We start from the raw sequence: 27,393 nt of genomic DNA, 5'->3' as shown, positions 1-27,393 counted from the left end.
GACTTGAGTTAATTTTAGTAAATTAATAGATCGGGAGCGTCCGGTTGTCAAATTTATTTTTTTCCCTTAATTTTCCGTCTTTTTGTTTACGAAATTAAATAAGTCTATACGAGCAGCGGACACTATTTTCGTTTGTGTTTACACCTATACGAGGCTTACTCGTTTAAAAATGGAAAAACTACTATTTATGAACTAAACTAGTTTTATTGTCTCGGCAAAATTAAGATAAATTAGTTTTTCATCATTTTCAATCAATTTTTTCCCACTCCCCCGGCTTTTCCGAACAAAAAAAAATAAGTTGTTGCCAAATCAAAGTGGTACGTTGAAAAAGCCATCAATTCGATCTTCTAACGCCAGTTCTACACAATGGGGTTAGTGTTGGGGCAAACAACATTCGTCCTAAGTGTGGACGAACTAAATACGACTAAATAATCATGTAATAGTTTGTTGACCTTAGTCACACTTGATGTTTCAATATCATTGAATTTTAATCCTTTGGAATACACATTTTGGTAGTATCTTGAAAAACAAGTTTATACTACAGAGGTAAATTCACATTTTCTACCTATTCTAGAGACGAAATCGCCCTAGATGATATAGGGATGCGACAACATACATAGACGACGCCATCTGATAGTTGTTCGTTCTGTATTCATTTACATACCGTTGAAATTGCGTTTTAAGTGTTCCATGTAGTGAAAGTGACAGTTCCGTACTGTAAAACACTCTCGGGACGCTCTGGAGTGACTCTCGAGTGAATCTAGCCACTTCAATGTTGACAGTTGACAGTTTCATTTCGATGATTTTGCATAACCTTAACTTTTCTGAAATTATTTGTATTATCCGAAGTTTTGGATCTTATGCGTCGTCTAAAAAATGTTGTGTACGCCGCGGCTGATATACTACTTTGTATATAATAGAAAGTAGCACATTCAGTTCTTGGCATACAAATAACTATTTTTAATGCCCGTCATTTAGTCGGTTGATGTTATAGTGGAGTGCTAGTGGTCTCGTTCTAGAGAAAATTTTTGCTCAAACATAATTCAGTCGCCTTCATACATTGGAACAATGAGTAGCACGCGTTTACCGTAAAGGCCTACTTTTCGAGACAATTTTCTGTGATGGAAACCCAGCGCCTTTCGGAATCGCTTCAATTTACCCCTTTTGGTCCTTGTTCCGAATCGGAACTCAATTGTTATGCGGGTCACTAGATTTAGACTAATTTGAAAATGCGACACAACTAAAAAAACTAGAGTCCCTCAGTCACTTCCCAGAACGCATCGTCTCTATCGGAGACGATTTACAGTGGCCGATCCGGTATTTCGATTTATCTCCTTGTGATTTTTTTGAGATCCTGTCTTTATTGGAACCGTTCAAGAGCTATTCAAGATATAAAAAACAAAATCTAGGAAGAAATTACTAACGTAATACATGCTATACTCGAGAGAGTCATGACACACCCCAGAAAACAGATTTGATCTTCGAAAATGTGTAAACTAAAACTTTAGGTTAATACCTACATTGAAAAATCCAAATTAAATCTTTTTGCTGTGCTCGTAATTAACGTAACTAACGCTAATCGAATTACATAGTTGAGGTTATGTTTTTTAGTTTTATTGTTAGGTTAATAATTCGACATTTAATTTAAATCACAATGGATTAAATTACGTAAAGAGGAAATGTTTAATACACATCATATATCAATCTAACAATTTATCCGATCTTAAAGTATTGTATCTAGGACTCAGCTTTGACCTTGTAAAATTCCGATTCATACTTTTCCTTAGCTACCTTATCAAACCTGAAACTGCCATTTGTTTCACAGTGAATCCAATCGTTTACGACAGTTTCTTCCGTTTCCTGTCAGAATCTATATTTTCCTTCAAGTTGATTGTATTCAAATTGTTCTCTGAGAGTCAACTTTTACTATTATCCTTACAATTTTTTGTTTAATTTTGATGACCTACTTCGGTTTTTATCAAAATAAATACCGAAATAGATTCAAACGTCAATATTTTTGTTTTAAAAACCTAAAATCAAGACGTTGACCGAAGCGATTAAGGAGAAAATAAAACATTTTTTTTTAATTGGCAAATAGTTTTGAAAAGCTTTGATAAATGACATAACAATGGGACGTCGCTGAAACCGGCAGAATAGTTTGTTAGTTTGCCTCTTTTTGTAAAATGTCTCACGTGTATTTTTTTTATACCCCTCGTGTGTTACGATGATGAAATAACGAAGCGATGTGGGTATCAGAAGCACTTAACAATATTTAATATGGGTATAAGTATTCTAGAAATGGAACAAATTATCCTTGACTCCATGCCTTTTGAATATCTAGTCTACCTTCCGTTAAAAATAACTACATTATACAAAGTTACAAAAATCAATCAATGCAATGCGTAATTTACTGCTGTTATGAAAATAGAATATAGGCAAGATTATATGGGTACTCTACAATATTTTAACATCCCAAGAAATTTGTAGATACTTCATTAAAGTCTTTTATTTTTAATTAGTGTACTTAGTTCCGAAAATAAAATTATCTATTTCTTACTATGAACGTTAAAATATTAATCTATTGATAAATTTTAAAAACAAATCCAAAGTTGAATTAACTTTAGACATATTAAATATTATGTATATTTATTAACGAATATTAAAATAACTTCAACAGTGGGTTGCCTTTATGTTTGTTTTAATATACGAACTCCCGCAGGAGTTTTCAAAAATTGCCGTAGCGCACGGTATTTCACGTGCACATGGCGGGGTATTGGTTAAAGTTTTCAACTAGCAATAATCGCACCTCGGATTCACCTCATCGGTTACGATATCGCCACTGCGCAAAGCTAACGACAACAAGTTAATAATGAGCTTAAGTTCATATATAGAAAGTATTTAGGTAAAATATTTTTGTGGTGCCATCTACTTATTAATAGTCCAATGTTTTAAACCTGAATCTTTCATAGAGAAAACTTTATATATATATATAAAAAGAAACTCCCTTATCTTTTTTAAAAATTAAACGCTATAATAACTCTTAAAATGCTTGGAAAATTCTTTATTAATATAACTCTTATATATTTTCGATGAAAAAAATAATACATTTTAAGTGTATGTTAAATCAACTTTGGAGTCTAACGGTTTTTGCCTTTAAAGGTTATGTGATTAATGTTATGTCAAATTTAAATGTCACAGTAAACTTATTTTATCAATTTTCTGCATATAAAAATTATGCAAAGTAATTTTTGAACTATTTTGTGTTTGAAAAACTTGACATATGGCTCTTTCTACGCCAGGAGCTTCCCGAACTAAACCCATCTCATGTGGCGGATTTGAAAAAACCCCGAAATCACATTTTTCAACTCCGAAGTGTAACTATGCAACTCCTAAAGTTAAAAAGCTTGAATATGTACCAACTACACCCGATTGTTTCAATATTGTACAAGTCGAAACCCCAGTAATCAAGAGAAGAAGCAGTAAAGACAAATTTGACGAAGTCAGTAACTTGACCGTTGCTGTAAGGATAAGGCCTATGAATGCAAGAGAATTGGTTATAGTAGGTGCTACAGACGTGGTGCGTGTACGAAAGCAAGAATTAATTATTAGAGCACAAAATAGTAATAATGGCTTAAATACTGATCATATATTTCAGTATGATCATGTCTTTTGGTCGTGTGATGAATCTAACGATATTTATGCATCTCAGGAGGATATATTTTTAACTTTAGGAAAACCTTTACTCAATAGTGCATTTAGAGGTTACAATGGCTGTCTTTTTGCTTATGGACAGACAGGCTCGGGTAATTAATGTATGAGAAGTTTGAAATAGTTAGCATGATTTCATTATATTCATTTTTAGGCAAGAGTTTCAGTATGATGGGTAAAAATATGTGTGAAGCTGTTGATATTGATTGTCATCTTTTCTCAGGGATTACGCCGAGGTTTTGTAGAGCTATTTTTGATAGAATATCTCAATTAGATAGTACCTCCATATGTACAGTAGAAATCAGTTATTTTGAGATATACAATGAAAAAATACATGATTTACTTTCCAACAACACCAGTACTAATAAAACGCCTTTAAAAGTCAGAGAACATCCAGAATTAGGACCATATGTAGTTGATTTAAGTATTCAAGTTGTTAAATCTTATAATGATTTGAGAAAATGGCTCTTAATAGGTAACAAAAATAGAGCAACAGCAGCTACTACTATGAACGAAAAATCATCCAGATCTCACAGTATTTTTACTATAGAACTTTGTCTTTCTGATGATAAGAATGGAGAAAGTGCTAGCAGAAGAAGTAGAATTAGTTTAGTAGATCTAGCAGGTAGTGAACGATTGAGTAATTCTCAAGGCAGTGAAGATAAAATTAGAGAAGGGGTTCATATAAACAAATCATTACTTACACTTGGAAAAGTTATTTCAGCTTTGGCAGACCAGAAGAAGAACTTTGTGCCTTATCGTGAATCTGTTTTGACCTGGTTACTTAGGGTAAGATTTTAGATAGAAAAATTCTCTCTCTTGCATTGATAAAATTTGCAGTTATATTTTGAACTTTCATCTTTCAATTATTGCTTAAAATATTCTATCATAATTTTTATATATTATTTCTTGTTTATAGGAAAGTCTTGGTGGAAACTCACTAACTACAATGTTGGCAACAATTTCACCATCCAGTACGCATGTAGATGAAAGTTTAGCAACTCTTAGGTATGCTTGCCAAGCTAGATCAATAGTGAACAGAGCTAGAGTTAATGAAAATCCCCATGATAGATTAATTCGTGAGCTTAGATGCGAAGTTGAAAGATTGAGAGCTCTGCGACAAGATTATGAAAGGAGCTCCTTATCCACATCTTCTTTAAATTCTTGTAACGAAAGCCATGATGAAGAATTAGATGAATTAAGAAAAAAACTGACAGATTCTGAGAAGCAGTTAGAAGAAGCTCAGAGGAATTGGGAAAAGAGATTTTTGGAAACCAAAGAAAGTCAGTTGAAGGAATTAGCTGAAGCAGAGAAGTATAAAGCCGAATTAGAATCTAAAGTTAGAATTATGAAAAAGATAGATAATAATGTTAATTTATCTTTATATCAAACCAATTTTCTCGAAGAATTGGAAGGTGTTTTAACTCAAGAAACAACGAGTTTATGTGATAGTGATTTAGTAGAAGTTTTGAAAAATTGGTGTTGTAAAAATGGTTTAATTTGCACATTTTCATCAGACGCTCTAATAATAAAAGATCCATTGAAGAACAAACAGTCGCGTATATTAACAAATTCTATTAGTATGAAAGGATATGAGAATATTAACGATTTTGTAAATAATTTAACTTGGATAGATTGCAAAAATCTTGCAAAAAAAATCAACAAAAACGAAATATTAACTTCAATGAATCAAATTTATCAAGCATTGGCCAATCTTCAACCTCCAGAAAATGAAAATAATCTATGCCTATTATTTGCCAAAGTTAATAAGACCTTGCAGAGCTTTGAGGCAGCTCTCTTAAATAACATTAAAAACAACGGATGTCAAAAAGTTGTAACATTTAATACAGATGCTTTGAAGTGATTGTATTTGATTCGATGTAGATTAATTGCTCAACACAGATGTTTGATATGATTTTGTTATTTACTAAATTGGAAGTTTCATTTCAGTTTTTCAAAGTGATTTTTGTTGAAATTGAAGAGCATAGTTTAATTTAGTTTCATCATTTGTAAATCAGTCAAATTACTAATTTCACAATGATATTAACACAAAATTAATTTTTTGTATGTTAATACTATGCTGAAAAAACTGATGATTTGATGAGATCTCTCTCCAACTTTATGATTTTTTTTGTGAGTTCTGTCGAGCATTGTTAACAAGACCTCTCAATTTCTTATGTTGGCTATTTATGTACCAGATTCAGCTTTTTTCTATAATTCTCGCTCATTTTTGTCGTGATGAGTTTTCTTAAACTTTTGTCTGTTTTATTATAATTTGGCTGTTTTCTTCTGGCTTCCGTAACGTATCCATCCAGATTTCCAGTAAATGTTTCAATTTTATTCTTATCACTTATCTGATTTTTTTAGTAACTACTAGTAGTTCAAATGAACCTGCATGTAATTAATTAACTAATTCACGGTGTTACCAAGATAGATGACATCATTGACTGATTTTTACAGATGAAATCCTCGGGAGTCCTTGGACAAAATTAATAATAAACCATACCTAGGATATTATTTTTTATTTTTGTATTTTTTATTAATTTATTGCTTTTAAATATTTGACAGTGTTTTTTTATTATAAAAATTATGTATAATAAATAAATAAAAAAAACTTTTTCTTTTCTGTTTAGAAATTTATCTAAAAAATGAATAAAAATGTAAATTATCCATCCTACTCAAATAAATCATGAAACTAATAATATACCAAGATAGATAACGTTTCGTTACCCAATAAAGTAATTTTTGATGCTTTTTCACTTATTTTATGTAAGTGAGACAATTTCTTAGGAGAAGAGGTCAAAATGACTACTTGAGAAATTTTCGAAAACCAATTGACTTATTTTACAGCTGCCGGAACACCGACAGGTGCCCTTTGTTCCACTGAGAGCTATATTATGATGATGAAATGACCTATTATGGAGATGTTCTGAAATGTATCGAGCTATAAAGAACCTAGGAAGAAAATATCATTTTTACACAGCGATAAAGTTTTAGGACAAAAGAAATTTCAGTTCGAGCCATTAGAGGAAATAAAAGAAAACTACCTAAACAATGGAAGGATAATGTGCCTTGTAAATTTGTGAAAATTAATAAAAGATAAAAAAAAGTTTCTGAAATCTATTTAATTTCCTAACAGTACAAAATATTGAGTTAATAGATAAAATTTAGTTCTCATAAATGGTATCTACCAAGTTTCTAAATACCAATATTCTAAATTTGGTTGTTTGGATTCTTTTGAACTTTTGTTTTGATCCTATAGTATTAAAAACGTTATTATGGTCCTTCGAGCCGAATTTTTTCATAACAATATTTGATATTAATTGAATAATAGATGCTATATCTAGTTTTTTCCCATTTAATGCTGAAATTTTCAATTATTTTATGATTAAAAATAAGACAATGAATCATATTTTTTATTTTCAAATTATAAAAAAACAGTTTACTAACAAGAATCTACATTAGAATCAATATACCCACAATTATTTCAATATTAAAAAATAACCTGATAACAGTATTGTTGCACTCCGGAACTGGAATACACAATAAAATATTTAACTCATATTCACAATTTTTTTCATACAAGAGAGTTCAAATAATTATTCCAATGACTTATTGGAAATTAATAATCGACACATTAAATCCAATATAAAGTACTAAATAGAAAAATGATAATCTATCCATTTTTTGAGACATTACAGGATAACTAATGAAAAGAGTTGTCGGTAATATAAAATTGTCATTTTTATCACAGATAACAATAATTAGTCTTTGAAATCAGGCGAGTCACTACGTTTCACATAAACTTCACCAAATTTACTCATGTATTTCCGAATAAATTCTCTGGCTTTCATTTTGACATTGTCAGTACAAGTCAGCTCTTCAATTTTCGATATATGTTTTATCTCCTTCAGCATTACAAAATGGGTTAACTAAAAAAAGATAATTTTAGTACAATAAACAATGATAAAATCAGAAACATACAATAATAACAAATATGGAATATGATACATAAATAGAAAAAGAGAGAATGGTTGGAAAGAATAAGAATATTCAGCACAACAAAAAAAATATTTATGATAACTAAAATTTTATAAAAATGAATTTATACCTAAGGGCGAGATGGTAAAAAAAATTTCAAATTTATGTATATATTTACCCAGAAAATTTGTAGATTTGCAAAAATGTGAATCCAAAATGTTTCAACTACTACTAATACTAAAATTAATTACCCAGTATCTTTTAGTAAAATAACAGTTCATACTTTTCGTAGCTCAATTTTAAATCATACAGTTGCGGTATTTCAAATGTACCTTATTTCAATTATTAATTGAATAATTACTAAATCTTAATTGATGTTATTGGGGAGCAATCGACAATACTAGTTAATTCTCCATTCAGAACTCCACTGATTTTGTAGCTAATGTAGGGGTATTTGTAAGTAAATGGATCCATACATCAATTAACCAACCTAGTACTTTTATGATAAGGTACTTGTGATAAAGTTAAATGGGAAAAGTATGTGGATAATATTAGCAATATTTTTCTTACTTTTCTAGCTAAATGTTTAAAGTCCTGGGTATTAGTTATTCTCCCTTCTGTACAATCTGGCTTCCTGTAAGCGTTCAATGAATTTACAACAGTCGATGCCATATTGGTTCTAAATGTTTCTTTAATTTTTTTAGCAGTTTCGCTGTTAAATTCCGGTTTATCTCTCAATTTGACTTTAACCATCATCTTTGAGTGTCTGTCTCGTGATTTCTTCAATTCTATTTCCTTCAGTTGTTTTTTGGTTTGTTGAAGGATTTTTTCTTTTTGACGTTTCAATTTTTCTTTATTTGCTTTATACCTCTTGACGTCCTCTTTGAATTGCCTTTTATCTTCTTCCGTTCTAGGCTAAAACGAAAATGAATTTTTTTCATAATAACACTAATTCGAGTGGAAAACTTACGCTAATAATAATTTCTTCACACAATCCGACTCTTCGTTTCTTTTTCACCGGTTTGTCGTCCACAAACAAATCCAGTTCTTTTAATCTCATATCGATCGATGGCCTTCTAGTTTCGTCGTCTTGCTGTACGTTCCTTCGGATAATTTCGTCGACGTCCATTTCGTTTTCTAAATGTTTTTCATCATCAGGACTAGGTGTAGTGATTGGTGTGTCATAAAGAACATTATCCGGAGCTAATTTGGGTAGTGTTTCCATTTGCTTTCGTACTTCCAGTAGAAGTCTTGTATCGTCAACGTCTTCATCGCTATCTGAATTCTCCGAGCTCGAATCAGAACTGACTGAACTTGTTTCCGAACTGGATTCTGAATCCGAAACTGGAAAAGGGAGAACTGCTGAATTTGCACCTGAAACATCTAATTTGTGATTAAAATGAGGGGAAAAAATGTGGTCAAAAACTAATTTTTTTAGCTTACTTTCTGGTTGTTCTTCTATGGGTGGTGGTTCCCATTGGCTCTTCCTGATTTTTATGTGGTAATAATAGGGTCGTCCGTATTTATCTTTGGCACATTTCCATTTGGGCGGTAATTTTACCGGTGGAGGAATCGGACCCAAAAATTTCACTTGTGAAGGGTCTTCTTCCATACTTTGTTGGATCTACAAATAGAAAATTAGGTTAAACTACATATGAAGAGAAAAAAAAGTCACGATTTATGAATATCTTGGAAAAATAGTAACATCAAAAATTTCTTCACTACTTCTTCAATAATTAATAGAGGGTACATTTGAACTACTGAAGTATTGATACAACATATAATTAGACAATTATAAGAGAAGATTAGAACGCTATTAGAAAATGAATTTAATATGAAGTGATAACAGAAACAATATGGCAACAGAAGAAAAAATGAGTACAAGAGAAACCCATATAATACCAAAAGGGGTATAAGGAACAGAGGAGCGAAATAAAAGTAGTGACTTGATGCAAAACTTCCACTTGGAAACAATAACAAAGATTTTTTCACTACTAGTTTATAATGGAAACAATGTACATTTGAACTACCAATAGTACCAACTTTAGCATATGATATATAAAATTGGATAATTAAGAGCTGTACCTGTGTTTGTGCGTTCTGTAATGGCGGTATCCCAGCAGGTAGAGGCGGTATTGATATTGGAATATTAGTCTGAGGCAATGGTATGTGACCATAAGGATTATTTTGCGGTAAATGACCTTGCGCGTGATGCATTTGCGGTAATTGACTCGGTAAATGTCCCTGCGGCGGTAAATGTCCTTGTATATTAGGATGCGATAAATGTGCGGGCGGTAAATGACCAGGCAAACTATTCGACGGTAATGGCGGTAAAGGTGGTTGAGTCAAGTTCATATTGTTTTGTAAGTTTAATGACGGGTAGGGCGGTAAAGACTTCGAATGATGCGGTAAATTAATGTTGGACATATGAGGTAGAGGATGCTGCGTTGGGTACATACGGCTGGGTGACGGTAGCGGACAATTCTGCCATTGACCTAAAAAGATTAAAATATTAAAAAGATGATTTTTAATGGAATTACAAAAAAAAACGAACCGATTTGTGGATTCCAAATTAATTGGTAGCCCCTGTTTGGGTCGAAGGGAGCGGTAAACCTGGGGTCAGCACCGATCATCATGCAATTAGCCTCGTGCTGCCTCCACATTTCTCTCTGTTTCAATTTTCTTTCTTCTTCTTTGAGTTCGTGTTGTAAAGCGAATAATTTTCTCCTTTCGACTCTACTCAGTCTTAAATATTCGGCGCTGAATTTTTCTCCGGATTTTGTCGGTTTTCTATTGTGCGAATCTCTATCAGATTTAAATCTCGACATACCTCTGTATCTAAAATACAATATACTTGAAAATTAAAATTTTTTTTAAAAAACTAAATATACCTATCAGATTTTCTATCTTTATCTCTGTCGTCTTCGAGGGCGTAAGCATTTTGATTGTTAGTGTTCTGCATGAATTTTTTGTTGGCTTCTCTTTCGTGTTCCTTCATCTGTTCAATACGTTCTTTCTTTGGTATTCTGAATACTTCTTTCAAATTCTTCCATTCTTCTAATAGCTTAGAAGCCAAAAATCGTATTTCCTCCTCCTGATCTTCGATCCTTTTTTCCGATACCGATTCATCCTTTATTGTCCCTTTTAGTTCTGGTTTAGGTTTTCTTGCTAGATCTGATTCTGTTTTAGGAGAATTACTATCGGAATCCGGAGGAGATGATAAGTCTTTATGGGAAGCCCATAGTTCTACAGTCGACAGTACTTTACTGTCTTGTAGCATTGTTTTGTTAGGAATTGGCAATACTGCTAACGTTTGAAGAACTTCCAATCTGAAAAACGAAACTTTATAACAAACTTCCAAAAAAAAAAGGTTATAAATTAGCCCTATGTATTTTTAATATGATGTTAAGAAGAAAATAATCAAAGAAAATACCATCAAATAGTATACAGATTGTTACAAAACCACTATGGGTAGTGGCACTGGGGTTTTTGGGGCTAGGTCCAAATGCCCACTACATACTTGCTATTGAAGGTTTTATGCAAATGAATCTGGTAAGAAACTATAAGAAACGTGACATGGTGAACCATTCGGATAATCAAACTGGTATAAAAGCACTAGGAAACTTAGAGTATGTGAGTAAGTAGAGCTGCTAGTAGTTTGAGAATCGGAAAGGAATTTCACTGTCCTGGAACATTTAGATGGTATAGGAAAGAAAATATACTCTGGCAGATACTTCCAGAACTAGATCTCTCCAAACTCCCAAGAAATATTAAAGATATCAGTAAAAATATTCCATATTTTCTAACCGCCTCAGGAAGCACCTAATGAGACTAGATCTAGGTGAAAATGAAGACTAGGGAAGTGGAAGAAACTTCCAGATCTGCTAGTTACAGAACACTCTGCCATTACAAGTTAGAGCAGAAAGTTCTTTGAAGTTCCGAGGGTTTACAGTATCAGTTATCAATCCTTGGAAAAGCCTAGATACCTCAAGATGGATCCTGTTGGCGAAATGAAATTCTAGACCTGTTTTGAACATTATAGATGTTTCCAATTGCTCCAGATCAAGCATTGATATTACTTCAAAATACAAATATGGATATTATTGAAATTTTGAGGTACATAGCATCAACATTTTTAACATACCTGAGAGATTCGAATTGTTTATTGGCCACAGCCAATTGTTGCGCATCTATCATGTAACCGTGCATCAAACGAAGACCATGATAATCCAAAAATAATCTCCTACAGGGTAACTCTCCTCGTCTGAGGATTCTTAAAAGTTTAGCTCTCTGTTGGGGTTCTTTGGCCCTTACCATCAACCTGCTGACTTTTAATGTGTGAGCCTGATTCTTGAGTCCTGTTGTTACTAGCATTTCAATCTCTTCGTTCAATTGCTAAAATTTGTTTGAAAAATATAAAAATTTGATATTTAAATTGAGAAGTTGGTGATAATTTGCGGGGTTACAAACTTTAATCAATTGTGATTTGATCTGGTGATAAATGTGTGCCACAAACAGGTTCATTTACTTTGGTGCAGTATAATAGTAACAGAACCCGATAGTCTTTTAACTCACTGGTTGGATGAGGTACTAATGTCTAGTTCTTAGAAGCATAACTGAACTTTACAGTATATTACTTCAATGTGTTGTACGACAGGGTTAATAAACTGAAAATAGTGACTCAAATGTCACTATTGCCCCTATAATTTGAAACATTTGGTGGCGAAAATTTGTCTTGTAAATAAAAATTTATCCAATTTATCTATCACATACTGATATTATCTATTTTTGTTAAGGTTTGTAACCCTTACTGTAGTGATTAAAAAAATACTAACATCTACTTCTTCGAACATTTCGATTCTCGGTTTTTTCTTTTGTACTTTCTTTTTTATAACCGGTTTAACTGAGGATACTGCTGTTTGTGAAGAATCTTTTCCTATTGCTTCTTTATCGGATTTAATATATTCTGATTTAATTTCGTCTTTAATTTCTGTTGAAAGGGAAGTTGTAATTTCATTTTTAATTGTCGATTCGAGTGTAGCAGGTTTAGTTTCTTCGATTTCATCTTCCTCCTCTTCATCTTCTTCTTCGTCGGAATCTGGTTGTTCGCCGAGCCAACCGCGACATATCGAGGCGCCACAATAACATTTTTGAGCTTCTTTGCTAAAATTGAAAATAAAAATTCCAGTAATAAGTGAAAGGAGAGTGAAAAATTTATTTACCCATATCTCTGGAATCTGTAATCGAAGGTGATTTCTTCACCAGCCAAAATGGTTCTTGTACTAAAGAAACCGATTCTGAGTTCGCCGTTGACTGTCCATTTTTGGGTTTCTGCGTTAGGGTCGCAAGAATGGTTTATGAATCTTGATATATTTCCTATAAGAGGCACAAATGAAATTATAGAAGAAAACTAGAATGAAACAATTGGTTATAATTATCATGCACAAAATATTCAAGATTATATATTAAAATTTTTATTTTAAGGTCAAGGTCAAGGTCAAATATTAATATTTGATTGATTAAATATTAAAATAACCTTATTTCATGATCTCATCAACTGGAACCTCCCCTCATGAAAATAACAATAAAACAAGTCCCAGATGGCATTAATTTACTAAAAATTAGTAATGTACTGCCCCCAATCCCCTTTAAAGGTGAAATAAAAAACTTTTGAACAAAAAATGAAGCTCATAAAAAGCTCTGTAGTATTTTTTATGTCATTAAAGCCTTTTTGAATTACTTATATTTCTATTTAGAGTTAAAAATAGCGAGGGATGTATTCCAGTAAAACGAACCCTCTTATTTCGCTGGAATTTTCACTAAATATGGTCTTCGATTAGCAAATATTATCCGCAAAAGGTTTTTTGTCTTACAGTCAACTTTTTCTATGACTAGAAAAGCCATTAAAGTGATAAGAATCATTTACAATGGAATACTCCAATTCAGTAGAAATAATCTTGATAACTAAACCCTGTGAAACACCTGAAGAAGTTACTTCCTGTAGACCAGTTTACTTCCAATTCTTTATAGAAACCAAGTAATTCCGAATTATCAATCTGGATCCGATACCAGTCGAGTTTCCTGCCTATTTAATTGGGGAAGAGGCAGAAGTCCATCTATATGCGCCTTAGTTTATCTCAACACACGTGTCTCTATTCATTTCAACTGAGAAAGATTATATAGAGACGTGTTAGCAACACTTAAAGGTTTCGAGATCGACTGATGGATTAGCCCATCAAAGTTTGGCGAACAAGTTGCCATCTAAACAAGCTAGATCTTGTAACCACCACTCACCAATTCTTCTAGGACTTTCTTGCATTTCAGAAATAGCCAGAACATATTATTTCAGTCTTTATGGCAGCACTGCTGAGCAGATTCAGATTAACGTGTTCCACAATGAACAAAATTTGTAGATGTAATGGAATATAGGCTTGATTTATATAAAAATGTAACTCATGATTAGGAAGTTTCTGAAATTGTTAGCCAGTACGACCATGATCATGTCACCACTACTTTTGAAGTTGAATTTTAAATAGGTTCTTAATTCCAACAAATTAACCAAATCATTGGAAAATTTAGTGGAAATAAGTATTCACCTTTCATTGTAGCATCTATTATAGCATCAGCTCTTAACGCCATGAAGTAATAATGGATGTTTTTATCTTGAGAATAAACTTCGGCTCTTTTATCAAATTCATCTGCATCTAATACTTCCCCCACATATTCCAAGATGAATTCTCCGCTAAAAAAATTATATATAAGAAAAAAAGGTTAGGATATTTTCTGGAATTGATCAAAAACTACATTAAGATTTATAAAATTTTACTTACAACGCTATATTTGCTGCTGCTCGAAGTCCCAGTCCTTTCTTTTCCGTATTAAAAACTTCTACTGGAGCAAAAGCACTTCTTTGAAATCTTTTATTTGTACATCTATCTCCGACCGTACATAAATTTCCACTGGAATTTAGAAACATTCAGTCATTGTTAAATTACATGGAAAATAAAAAAAAAAATTATTGTTAGCTTGAGCTAATAATTACAGCCTGTTCAAAAAGTAACGGAATAACTCAGCTCACAAAGTGATCTATAGTGGAAAGTAAATGTCATCAGTAGTCTTGGGGACATAAAACAAATGGAAAAATTAATGTTTTTCCATTGTTTTACTTCATTAATTACTTTGTTCAACAGTCATACTTTATAACATTTTCTGTTATCTTTTTTAGGTTAATTTCTTTTCTTTATGAATCCTGCATAAACAACTTTTCATGTAGCTAATTATTTTATTTTTCTTGTACTAATTTCGCTACCAATTCTACACTTTCTAGTAAATGGAATGTACCAAGAGATCAAAAAAAAGAAAAATAGAATACTGAAAAGAAATGGTAAATTGGTATCCCATCAACCATATCATGGACAAAAATTAAGATGGATATAATATAAAAAACAGATAAGTAATATAATTGGAGGAAAGATAAAAGGAAGTTTTCCCAAAGTAAATTAGTTGGATAAGGTGATGGAAGGTATTAGATAGCAAAAAATTGAGAAATAGAAAAGCAAAGTCAAAACGAAAATGAAAAGAGTGGAGAGAGGAAGTATATCAAGCCATATCCCTTACAAACACATTGAAATAGACTCAAATTAAGTGAGTTGGAAAAGGTGATGAGGGGCATAAAAGAGATAAAAATTGGAGAAACAAAGTGAAAATGGAAGTGTAAATAAGGAAAAAAGGAAATGTATCGAGTCATAAGCCTTCTAGATCTGTAATAATAATTCCATACACATTAAAACAGGGGCAGATACAAATTGAGTTAGTAGAATGAGGTTATTAATGGTATAAAAAAAGCAAATTGCAGAAGCAAAGATGAAGAGGAAGAAATACAGAGAAGAAATAAATAAAGACATATACATTCTAGGTACTATAATAAATACAGGTAGATATGACCGTTGGTATGGTATAATTAGATATTAACAATCAATTTACTCAAATAAATTATCATTAAAACTGAAAATTAATTTCAATAAACACCGGGGCTACATATTATAATTTTTTTCGACACTATCATGTTATTTTTGTATTCTTGGGTATGTTAAAAGTACAAAAAAAACATATAAGAGCAAAATATTATAAAATTTTCCATAAAAGTACAACTTACCATTCTATCAGTAGTAATCTATTAAGACAATCTTCTCCACAACCGTATTCGTTGGCCTCTAGCTCCTCGGATGTTAAAAAACAATCACACACCATCTTTTTAGCCTCCTTACACATCATTCTGTCTGTTCTGTACTGATTTTCCTTGAGATGAACAAACTGTTTCAATCTAGCTTCCACTACGGGATCTTTTCGCGGTCGTTTATTCAATTCTTCAGTTTTGAAAGGTAACACGTTATGGGAATTGTTTGATAATGCTAGTAATTCGTTAGATTTCCACTTTTTGTCTCTGGAATTTATTTTGGGTGAAGCGGTCGGAGTGCTCTTTTCTGATTCGGCTTGTAACGAACTACTATCTGAAATGTCACTTTCATTTAGAGATGATTCCGATTTCGATTTGACTAAACCCCAGCCGGTGGTTTTTTTATTAAGGACACTAATTGATTTGATTCTTGATGATCTTCTCACTTTTTCTTCATCTTCAATTTCCATTTTATTCTTGATCGTTTCTTCGGATTTCCCTGATTTTTTATCTTTTTTCTCAGATTCCTTTTTGATAGGTTTTTTATTATTTTTTGTAGTATCTTTTGTTGGTTTAAGAGGAGGTGATTTGACGGGTCTTGGTTTCACCATTTTTATTTTTTCATCTTGTTTCGGTAAGATATTCTTATCTTGTTTGGGTTTGGGTTTTTTGGATTTGAGTTTTATAATTGGAGGGTTATTTGCAACATCTTCTAAAAATAAAGTTTGACCTGCTGGTTTTTTATCTGTAGTAGTTTTAACATGTTCATTATCATCTGATTGTTTATTTACTTTATCATCATCAGTTACCAATTCTTTTGGTGGACTATTTTCTTTCTTATCTCCAGTTAAATGCATTTCAGCTACTCTGTCTTCTATGCTATCATTAGATTTATCTTCTTTATTATTCGTTGCTTTATCATTAATACCACTATGGTCCATACTGTTTTCATCAAATATCTCGCTTCCAACTGTGTTACTTTCTTCCATTTTTGCGTTGTCTGAATTATCAAATTCTACTATTACATCCGAATTACTAGTTTCTTCTTGTGAATACTTCCTAATTATATTTTGTTTGTTTTCTTCATTACTCACAGGTATATATTCCATATCAACACTCTGGCAAGAAAAATTGCTTTCTTCGTTTTTGTTAATTATTTTTTCCAATTCTCTATTAGGTTGACTAGTTTCTGATGAGCTACTTTCTATCTGCTCGACAAATTGAGAATTGCTTTCGAAAGCTGTAGAATTTTCTTCGGAAATTAGAGGCTCACTACAATCAGGTACTTCTTTATCGATCAAAGATGTACTAGAAACATTATTATCTACTATCATATCGTCTGCATAAGGTATTGAAGCTTGTTCTTCAATTATTAATTCTTCAGTTTCTGTAACTATACTTCCTTGTAAAGATAATGAGTTATCACTTTTAACAATCTCAAGGTTAGAGTCTTCTGTATCATCTGCCTTTGTTTCGTCTATAAAAAAATATTATATGCTTCTAAATGTTCTTGATTTTAGGTCTCTTCTGATTTAAAATTGGTTTCTTTTATCATTTTTAAAGACATATGATTTCAGAAGAGACTTAAAATCAAGAACATTTAGAAGTATAAACATATTAAAATAAGATATTAAAAAAATATAATTTTCATAAAACTCAAAGTTTATTTCAAATACTTTGAAATTACCTTCTTTTACTTTATTTTCTTTTTCACTAGAATCTTCGTCTGTGACTTGGTTGGTATTTAGTTCACCTTAAAAAATAAATGTTATAACAATTAAAGTTTGAAATTTGATAAAATCTTCCAAGGATGTTTTGTTGTTCTTTAAAATGTGCTAAAAATTAAGTTCTACTTTAAATTGAAACAATTATATAATAAACTTCAACTGAAAACATCATTTAATAAAAGAACGTCCTTTATATACATCAAATTATTGTTTATAAAGGAATTGCTAATATATAACAATTAGTTTACTCATTAATCGCAATAATGAAACATATTTAAATCTACATATTGTCAACAATATTTTCTAAAAAAAATCTGGTATAATTAACTAACCTAAGTTATTTTGAAAATCAGTGGCGTGTAATAATTCTAATTTATAATTTTAAATCTTGTTCAAAGGCATAAATAAACCTGGGTGAAATCTTTACAGAGAGGTCCCTTTTTTCAATCCATTCATACACGTATATCCAAATATTTTTGAATGTATAAATCCATTTTAAGGTGAAAATTTTGAGGTTATGAACAAATACCTTGGATACTTTTTTGTAGAGAATTTTGTACCCTACATTTTTGTTACAGTAATAGTGGTGTTTGAATTTCTCATAGTTTTCGAGTTATTCGCATTTCAAAATTTTTTTGAGTTTCCAGTCCCAAAATTTCGAAAATCCATGCCTGTAATATTGTTAATAGTTGATATATCCCAAAACCTCCCAGAATTTAGATATCAAAATCGCCTAATTTAATTTAAAGTTTTTGCTCACAATCGCCTAATTTGCTTGTACTATAAGCAAACAAGCGTTTAAATTTGTGAGGGTCTTTCTGGGGCTATTTCAAGGTTTTACTTTGCATCTTCTCTTAAAGGTGTTAATTGTAAAAGAATTATAAAAATTAATTATCTAATGGAAATAAGATTCACCCAATAATGAAACATATATAATAATAAATCATCTATTATTTTCTATCGATAACAAAATATTGATATTTTACATAGGAAGGTCAATAAAAGGTTCAGTTCATAGTATACCCTTTGTCTACACCAGGATTAATTTGAAAGGTATTTGAACTTTTTTTCATCATATACAGCAGGACACTTTTCTACTGGTGTCTCTGAAAATGCTACAAAGATTGGTGCAGCAAACTGAGTTGTCCTTGCAAGATACAGGAAATAAAAGCATTTGAGGCTACAGAATCTATTATTATTAATTATAAATTGAACATGAAAATAGGAGGTTCAGGTACGATTATGATTTTTGGAAATCTGTGTATCCTGATAAGAGTCCATCCCTGGAAGTATAAAAAAAATATTAAAAAATCCCAGCACTCCTATGGTTTGAGATGTCAAAACTTGAAAAATTTGTTACAGTATTTGAATGATTTTAACATCATTTCTTATGTTTTCGCATATGAGACATCTAGAATGTGTTAACTCACAAATTTTTAATTATTTTTTTCGTGTTTCTCATATGAGAAAACATAAAACGACATTCAAATACATAAATCATTTTTTCAAAGTGTAGGAGTGCTGAAATTTTTTCATTTTTTTTACATACTCCCAGGACTCTATCAAAAACCATGGTCGACAGGGGCCACAGAAATCTCAATTTGGACAAAAATTAAAAGATAGGAGAATCGTAAGTGGAAATAATATTGAAGATTAGGAGCAAAAAATAATATTAAACTCATTAGAAATCTTAATATTTGACGAATTTTTCCAATAGTTAAAGATAATGTTCTAATTATTTGTTATATATTTTCATTAAAAATTTTCACACAAATTTGAAGGGAAAATGTATTTATTTATATTAGTTATTAATGCTATTATAAATTATAAATTAAACAGAAAAAATAAAATAATTCTTACCTTCTGAAATTTCAATAGGATTAGAATTATTTTCATCCTCAGTTTCTAAACCTTGTGATAATGTTAATTCTATTTGTTTCAAATCAGAAAATTCACTAACACTTTCATTTACATCACATTTAATATCGTCTTCATTTATATTTTTGTTAGAATATTGATGATGAGAAACACTTTGGGAGACCTGATCTTCATCTTCTATGTCATCCCAATCCTAAACATAAAACTGTTGAAAAACTTGAACAGTCATAGACTACTAAGATTGTGTACACCCATAAAAATAAAAATAATTAGACTATAAATTAGTCTCACCTGTAATATCTGTAATAATGCTTTGTTATCCCTATCAGCAGTATCATTATTAGTTTTAGCGGTTGCAAAACTTCCATCGTTTGCATCCATAAACGATTTGTAAGATTTTTTTATTCTAGATGAAAGTTCTTCAGCTTCAATAGCTGTTTTAAACTTGTTCGACCTAGTCGATTTTGGAATTTGAATATTTACAACACTTTGTCGCCTGGTTGATCTAGTAGATACAGTACCTACTACAACAGAATTTAATGTTACCCTTTTTTTCTTGGGGGGCATCTTACTACTTTTCCGTTCAATAAAAATGTTCAATGACCTACAATTATATTATTAACCTAGCAAATACAACAAAATGTATTAGTTTGTAAATTCTAATAAATCGTTATAATATAAATACCATCTTGCAACACTTCGTCCATTGGTTTTGATAAAGCTATTTTGCATTCATCTAAAATTAGATTAATAAAACCGCATTGAATACATTTTTATATTTATATGTGTTTATGTTAGAAAGAAAGTTGGCATTTGTCATTTCACGAGTTATCTATTGGCAGTACCGAATTATTTGTTTTTGTGTTCTTTAATTATGAAATAAAATTAAATATGCTGAATTTAATTGATCAACAGAGATTTTCTATTTTTGACTCTTTTTTTTAAGCTACTTTTATTAATTTTTGTTTTATTTCTCTAGATTTATAAATCCAAAGAATATCCTTTCATGTTATTTCATTGGTTTATATTCGACGTGACGTATTTCCGGTATAGGTTAATATCACTCATCTTTGTCTAACATATGAAAATGACTATTTGCAGCTATACTTCCGGTGAATGGAATCTAGAACGCCCTCGACTTCACTTTTACTTCATTTCCATTTGATATTTCACGAATGCAACACGGTTTGTGGATAATACATAGCTAGAAACGGTTTAACTAGTGTAAATTTTGAAAATTCTTAAATTTCGCGTTGTTAGTTATTAAGAATTATATAGAGATTTTATGTACGTCGCTATTAAATAGATATTAACAAAGATATTGTAATAGAATATTAATATTATTCATTACAATGGAGGATAAAGGCGTTGCCTCACATCTGGTATAAATTTTTAGAAGTTAGACGTGAATCGAAAGTGGAATATATTATGTTCCCTGTTAAGAACTTTAATATATATCATTATTTATAAATAAAGACTTTAGTGCTACAACCCATTTTCAGGATATATTAAAAATGGTAAGGAGACATGCAAATTTACGTTATTCGACTTAGGATTATTAACTACTCATTGTACACTCTTAATTTTGTATCTTTTATGTATGGCTTTTATATAAATTCCAAAATAGAGAGCGTTAAATCATTTTTTTTTTAATTTTAAAATTTATTCGTCGACTCATCATGGCGGTCACGATCTATAAATAGTACGTTTTTATTGCTTTGCTTGAGTGCGTACAGACCATTTCGAGTTACAATTGCATTAAATTATTTCCTCAACAAAATTGTTACGATCAATAAAATATTGATTAAATTCAATGAATACAAAAAATCAGATCGGGGGATTAGAAATGAGTACAACTGGAGCTGAACTGAAAGTCCATCTATGTAGAGGTATTATTTTTGCTTCATAGGTTTTTGAAATATTCACACAAAAAAATAAAAGTTATTAAAGACTGGCGAAACGATTTCTAGATCGTTTTTCGAGAAGCGTAAATCTAAAAACGAACTTTTTACGACGCAAGTCTCATTTCTACAGCAAGGTCACTCCTATTTTATTATTTTACTTGTTTGTAATGATATTATGAAAAGTGGGTATTGATGTTAAAAAGGAATGTACATGGTGGCTTGTTTAAATGAAGGTGATAATAATAAAGTAATTTTATAAAATTTTTGCTAGCTGGAAAAATATGACGTAATAAAAAAAATGTAATTGCATAAAGTGACTAATAGACTTTCTAAAATTAGTAGATTTTAAGATTACATCTTATTTTTTTATCTAATTGCTTGTTAGGCTAAAAAGCATGAAGTTTCTGCTTATTTTTTGAGTAATATATTTTTAAGCAATCATAATCATTTAACAAACATTAAATATTTTGAAATTTGATTTCTCCAGATTGCATCTTCATTATTTCCTTTTAATAGTAAGTAAATGCTGACGTACCTACATGTGTGATTTCTCTTATAAAAAAATCATTTATTAATTTCCTAATTTTAAAGTTTTGAATATATAAAATAATTTTACTGTAATTTAGGAATGTCTCCCAAAGTAATTTTGTCTGTTTCAAGCGACTGACATTCGAGTTAATAGGTTGAATTTTGAGGTTATTTTACATAATAAAAATTAGATTAATTCTATTTTTACGTATTTGAGATAATCTTCTATTCCATGCGATGTTATCATTTTTTTTATGAAAAAGTGAGGCATAAAGTAAAATTTATATCTGTTTATAACCTGATATGATAATAAATTGCAATTTGTAATGGTTTATGTCTTGAAGTTGCCCTCTTGGTCCTTTGTGGTTCAGCAACTAGCTGGTAACTTATAATTTTATTTTTCAAATGGTTTCCAGACAAACACACATGTAGATCTGTTTACATTTGATGATTAAAGTTTATTGTGATTTTTTGAAAAGTACAAATGTGGCCAACAAGGAGTTTATTAATTTAAGTGGCAGTATTATATAAAAACTGATTTAAAATAAATTCAAATTTTGCGAATTTGTTTATATCTGTATAATTTAGTACTAAAAAAGTTTATTGGAGGAATTATGAAGCTTGCAGCAATTATTGTTCATTGAATATTTTTAATTATAAAATTCCAAAGCTCTTTAGAAAATTTTTAGTTTTTAGCTATTTATCAATATTAGTATCTGTAACTTTATTGCAAAAAGAACAAAACAAGAATTAGGCTTGTAATAAAAAAAATTGATAAATTTTAAATTGGGGTTACCCATATATAATTTGAGGACAAAAAGGCAGAACAGAAAGTTTTAAAAGAGTTTAATGCCAAATCTAATAAAGATTTGATTAGATTTCAGAATATTTTTTGTAACTTATAGCTTCTATCATCAGATTCATGCACAGTTTGAAATTGTGCCTTCGCGGTGTTAATAAATGATGTTCATAGAGCACACATTTCGAATTTCCTACGTGCTCTGAATACGTCCAATGTATCCGCGGACAACCTAACCTAACGATTTATAATCTTGCGCATGTGCATTCATCCTTTACCACGAAATAACCTCTATTCTGTGGTTTTATACGTACTTTTATTAAAACAAAACGTGGTAGTTGACTTTATCATTACAAATATCAAAAATGAGTCTTCGTCCAGTTAATTATATATATTTTAGCCTCTTAGCTAGTTTTGAATTCAAACTATAATTTTGGATGTACATAAATCATATGAACAAAGCATGCGCATTTGACAGGTCCAGAAAATATTCAGAATTCATTCAAAATTTGTCAAAATTATCTACCGCTTATATTTACTAAAGTTTATTTAGATTCTGAAGGATAGTTTTTGGTCTTGGTATAGATTTTGAAAATCATTCATGTTGAAATTTGACTCCCACGATCTTAACATTCACAGTTCAATTGACACCGATATTTTTTGTTGCTTCACTTATTTCTGAAATTCTTTAATAAAAATATCAATTATTTTCTAAATAAAAAAAATTACTTCTTGCAGTAAATAAATATTGATTATAACATTTAGCCTAACTACAAGGCGTTTTTTTAAACACCTGTCAGTTAGATGTTTATTTTTTTAATAACAAATTACATACAGTGTGTACTATTTTGAATATCTATTCAAATTATTAGTCATAGAAACCTATAAATCAAAGAAAATGATGGAATAACAAATAATCATTAACACTTTGATAAGAATTTTATAACGATTGATACAGAGTGGCCTATTTTCTACATACATACATTATAATTTCTGACAGTGTTGTGGGTTGAGGACTCAAAATAAAACTGTTCAAGAGTTTTTTTTTAAATGCCAACGTTTCCATCTTTTATTTTATCTTTGTCAAGGTTAAAAATTACATACTAGGAACAACAAACTAGAATTTTTGAAGATTATATAATTAAAATTGAAAGAATTGGTTGGGTTTGATTTATATCAAGAAGATTACATTGTATCAGTATAACCATATTAAAAAAATAGAATACATTATGAACTTAGGTAATGAAAAAAAAAGATATATCTCAATCTATGTTTATTCATACCAATTGAACAAAAATTCTCACAAATTAAGGTGTGGTAGTGTTAATTTTTATTAAGTTGGGAATTGAAAATTGCTATATGATGTGGTAGTAGTATTAATTTTAAATAAATTGGGAGTTACGTTACTTTATGATGTGGCAGTGTTAATTTTTATCAAGTTGGGAGCTTAAAGTTACTATATTATAAGGTAAAGTTAACTTTTAATAAGTTAGGAGTTAAAAGTTACTATATGATGTGGTAGTGTTAATTTTTAATAAGTTGGGGAGTTGACAGTTACAATATTTTGAATATAAATCATTTTTGTTGAATAAGATATTTAAGTACAACTGTTATGAAAGGTAGTTATTATAATTATAATAAGATCATTCATTATGGCACTAGATCTTGTCTCTAATTTAGTTCTTGTTACTTCTGTATATCATAAAAATTTCATACTATGAAATATGGTAATTGTAATGATTTATTTACTAATTACATTATTGTTATGATGTCTTTCCAAATATGTCCAAATATCTTCTGAGCTGGCACCAATGTATAAAAAATGATTCTACTCACGAATTACATTACGGAGTAGAGAAATATTTAGTAAAAAAATTATGGACATCACTGTTTCCTTCAGCAAACTATTTTCAAAGTTCTTTAGATAGTATCCTAGTATTTGATTAGATTTTGCCTGAAAATATTTAATAATCCTTTCAAATTTTCTCCCTTTGGTTTTCATTGTATTTTCCTCGGTTCATTAACTTGATTTCATATAACTAATTTTATTGAAAATTACGTTTTGAGTATTTTTTGTAGCAGAATTTCGGTAACTTCAAGAAACTAATATTCATGTCATCAAACATTCCCTTGGGATTACTAAAACAAATTATACAACCTATAAATCTCGTTGCAGAACTTTTCAATACATAGAAATTCTCTCTTAGCTTTTATTTAATTATTGCTTCAATTTCTTGAATTAACAAGCTGTTATAATATCTAACGTCACCATATTCATTTTCTCTCATTCGAGACACTTTATCTATACTGCGCATGCTTGAGAATGCGCAGAACCGAGCTGAAACCTCGGAGGATAGAGAAAGCGTTATTATTCTGTCTCCCTTAGTCGGAACAACTTCCACTTATAGAAACTGTCCATATGGAAGTATTTCGTATATGGTTCCAACAGAATGACAACGATCTATATATTCGTCGAGGTTCCAGCTCGATTCTACGCATTCTCAAGCATGCGCAACATGAACGAGGTATCTGGAACGAGAGAGAAAATAGTTTATTGTTGGCAGAAATCGGAAATATCCTATTATTTTTGTCAAGAACGATAAAATCTTCCACGCGCTTCGAGTCTAGACTAGAATCCTCCTTAACCATATAAAACGAGTCTTGAGTCAGTTGAGTCGAGTAATCGAAGCGATACGATTGGAAAAGAAATTTAATTGTACTTCGAAGTAGTGATTGTGAAGGTTTTTCAGTCTAAATGGCAAACATCGCACTAGACTTACATATCTAATCAAGTAACTACAACGAATATGATACCTGACATAAATGAGCTTGTCAAAAACAAGAGAAGTCAGTTATCTGGATCCTAGAGCTCAACAACCACCTTTTATAACTTTGATATGATTTTTAACAACCGTATATTATATACTTATATAATTTAATAAATAAAATGTTTTTTTTTTATGTTCAATCTGGCCCAACTACGAATTCAAAATTTAATATATGGCCCTCTGGAAAATTGTGATTGACACCTCTGATCCTAGACTGTTTCTGTTTTTTTTGCCTGATAACGACGGATGAACAGGCGAAAAAGAGCGACTACCAGTTACCTAATCCTTGTTAATAGATTCAAAACGATTTTTAAAAATTTTTTTTGCACATGGAACTGAAGAACTGCAGGTTGCCGACCCCCTAGTATAGGGTAAACTTCTACTTTGATGGGTCTATAAAATTATATTTAATAATTAAATATTCCTAATCTAATATAAAACTCTGTTTACTTTATTTATGAGAAAAAATAAAACTACTTTTCATCTTTTATCATTTAACATATCAGATATGTGTGAAAATTTCCTGAAAAAAAATTTTTCTCTATATATAAAATGTGAAATTAGACATCATACTATACTCGGGTATTCTTTGGATCATTTTGGTGCCTAAACCTAGACCACGATTAAGTTAAGACTGAAAATAAAATTGGAAGAGATACAGAAATGTTGAAAATTGAAAATTTCTTCGAAATTACAGTTTACCATGGTTACTTTAACCTCATGTGAAATTCTGCAAAAGATTTTTTGTTTTACGAAGGCATTACTGAAAAATATTAGTATTATTATTAGTAATAAAAATATTTCGTCATAAGGGTTAGTGAATAATATTTAATTTTTTCTTCTTCCCTTATTAATATTATTTTGTCATTGAGGTTTCAATCCTAGTTCTTGAAACTTACACGCACTAAAACTCTAGTGATAAGACATATTTGTCAAATGAACTGTCACATTTCAGTACGAAATCTAATGAAAGTCTAATTTTCAAATAGGGGATTGTAAGAACCGAAAACTTTATTTTATTTTTTTGTTTTGCAGCCTCGTATAGATCCTTTGCAGTTATTGAAGTGTCTATCAGTACTCCTGACACCCGATGGAGGGATCCTATCAAGAGACGAAGTCCCGCGTCTGGTCAAGTAAGTATTTGCGATATTCATTTTAGAATTTATTCTATAAAATATTCGTTTCACTTTTAGTTTAATGACTAAATTTTCGAAAAAATTAGTCAGCAAATGCGTGTATGTGTTAATTTTGAAGAACACTAGTAAAGAATTAGTTGATATGTTTATGGCCGAGGGTGGATGGACCCTCATACAAACTTGGTTACAGGACGCCGTTCAGACGGCCAATTGGCATTTAGTAAAAGAAATATTAGGATTGTTATTGATAACGCCCGTCGATGTAGAGCGTTTGAAGCTCAATATATTACCAAAATTAATAAAAAGTTTATCACGAAGAGATGACGTACAAGGTAAATTAATTTTTTTCATTAACGTTTTATTTAACACAGAAATAATTATGCACAAAATGGAAATACATCAAAGGCAAAAGGCCAAGATTATTTTGAATATAGTTTGTGTATTTCAGTTTTGAAAATACTATTTAGTAAACATATGAGTTTTTAAAGTATGGAAAATCTATTATATTTTTAATTTTTCTAACAAAATTTCATTTGAATTACAATAGCTTTCGTTGAGAATCACAACTTGAACCTTTTCGTGCTTTGTTGTGCAAGATTTTAGTATTACGGGACCACTTTACCTTATCGGTCTCTACTGAGGAATATTTTTCCTATTTGTGTGTTTATTCACCGTTTAATTGAAAAATAATGTAAGCAAACATTAGCTGATGCCAGTTTATCAATTTA

General features: G+C 30.5%; 3 protein-coding genes and 1 non-coding gene across 8 annotated transcripts in view; 2 read left to right on the top strand and 2 right to left on the bottom strand.

The window, feature by feature from the left end:
• Positions 1-2,710: 2,710 nt before the first annotated feature.
• On the bottom strand, positions 2,711-2,851 carry LOC130890987 (U4 spliceosomal RNA). Its single transcript, XR_009058815.1, has one exon. It is a non-coding gene; the product is annotated as a U4 spliceosomal RNA (small nuclear RNA).
• Positions 2,852-3,149: 298 nt separating this feature from the next.
• Positions 3,150-7,640, top strand: LOC130903415 (kinesin-like protein KIF14). The gene is made up of 3 exons (XM_057815509.1): positions 3,150-3,803; positions 3,863-4,497; positions 4,628-7,640. The coding sequence occupies exons 1-3, from the start codon at positions 3,281-3,283 to the stop codon at positions 5,570-5,572; spliced, it is 2,103 nt and encodes a 700-aa protein (XP_057671492.1). The 5' UTR covers positions 3,150-3,280; the 3' UTR covers positions 5,573-7,640.
• On the bottom strand, positions 7,111-20,310 carry LOC130903409 (probable histone-lysine N-methyltransferase CG1716). 5 transcript variants are annotated; one of them, XM_057815497.1, is made up of 17 exons: positions 20,156-20,310; positions 19,762-20,074; positions 19,453-19,663; positions 17,553-17,618; positions 15,845-17,342; positions 14,520-14,648; positions 14,286-14,431; positions 12,912-13,065; positions 12,525-12,852; positions 11,834-12,084; positions 10,581-11,018; positions 10,244-10,527; positions 9,775-10,184; positions 9,133-9,313; positions 8,660-9,072; positions 8,260-8,604; positions 7,111-7,640 (listed from the first exon to the last, which is right to left on the bottom strand). In XM_057815497.1, exons 1-17 carry the CDS (start codon positions 20,200-20,202, stop codon positions 7,473-7,475), a joined length of 5,382 nt encoding a protein of 1,793 aa, XP_057671480.1. In that variant the 5' UTR covers positions 20,203-20,310; the 3' UTR covers positions 7,111-7,472. The 5 variants fall into 5 exon arrangements, with proteins under 5 accessions (XP_057671480.1, XP_057671481.1, XP_057671484.1 ...); XM_057815498.1 differs by having other exon boundaries at positions 8,660-9,063; positions 20,156-20,293; XM_057815501.1 differs by having other exon boundaries at positions 19,762-20,093; positions 20,156-20,267.
• A 262-nt stretch (positions 20,311-20,572) lies between these two features.
• Positions 20,573-27,393, top strand: part of LOC130903411 (serine/threonine-protein phosphatase 1 regulatory subunit 10-like) — a 32,851-nt gene continuing 26,030 nt past the window's right edge. Inside the window, exons 1-3 of the mRNA XM_057815503.1 lie at positions 20,573-20,987; positions 26,565-26,662; positions 26,723-26,997. Coding sequence (XP_057671486.1) covers positions 20,985-20,987; positions 26,565-26,662; positions 26,723-26,997 — 376 coding nt within the window. The 5' untranslated portion in view covers positions 20,573-20,984. The remainder of the gene's footprint in view (positions 20,988-26,564; positions 26,663-26,722; positions 26,998-27,393) is intronic.

Source organism: Diorhabda carinulata, chromosome 2 (genome assembly GCF_026250575.1).
Source record: "Diorhabda carinulata isolate Delta chromosome 2, icDioCari1.1, whole genome shotgun sequence".
Taxonomy (NCBI): domain Eukaryota; kingdom Metazoa; phylum Arthropoda; class Insecta; order Coleoptera; family Chrysomelidae; genus Diorhabda; species Diorhabda carinulata.
Note: the sequence above shows the minus strand (reverse complement) of the source record. Positions and strands in the feature narration are given on the sequence as shown.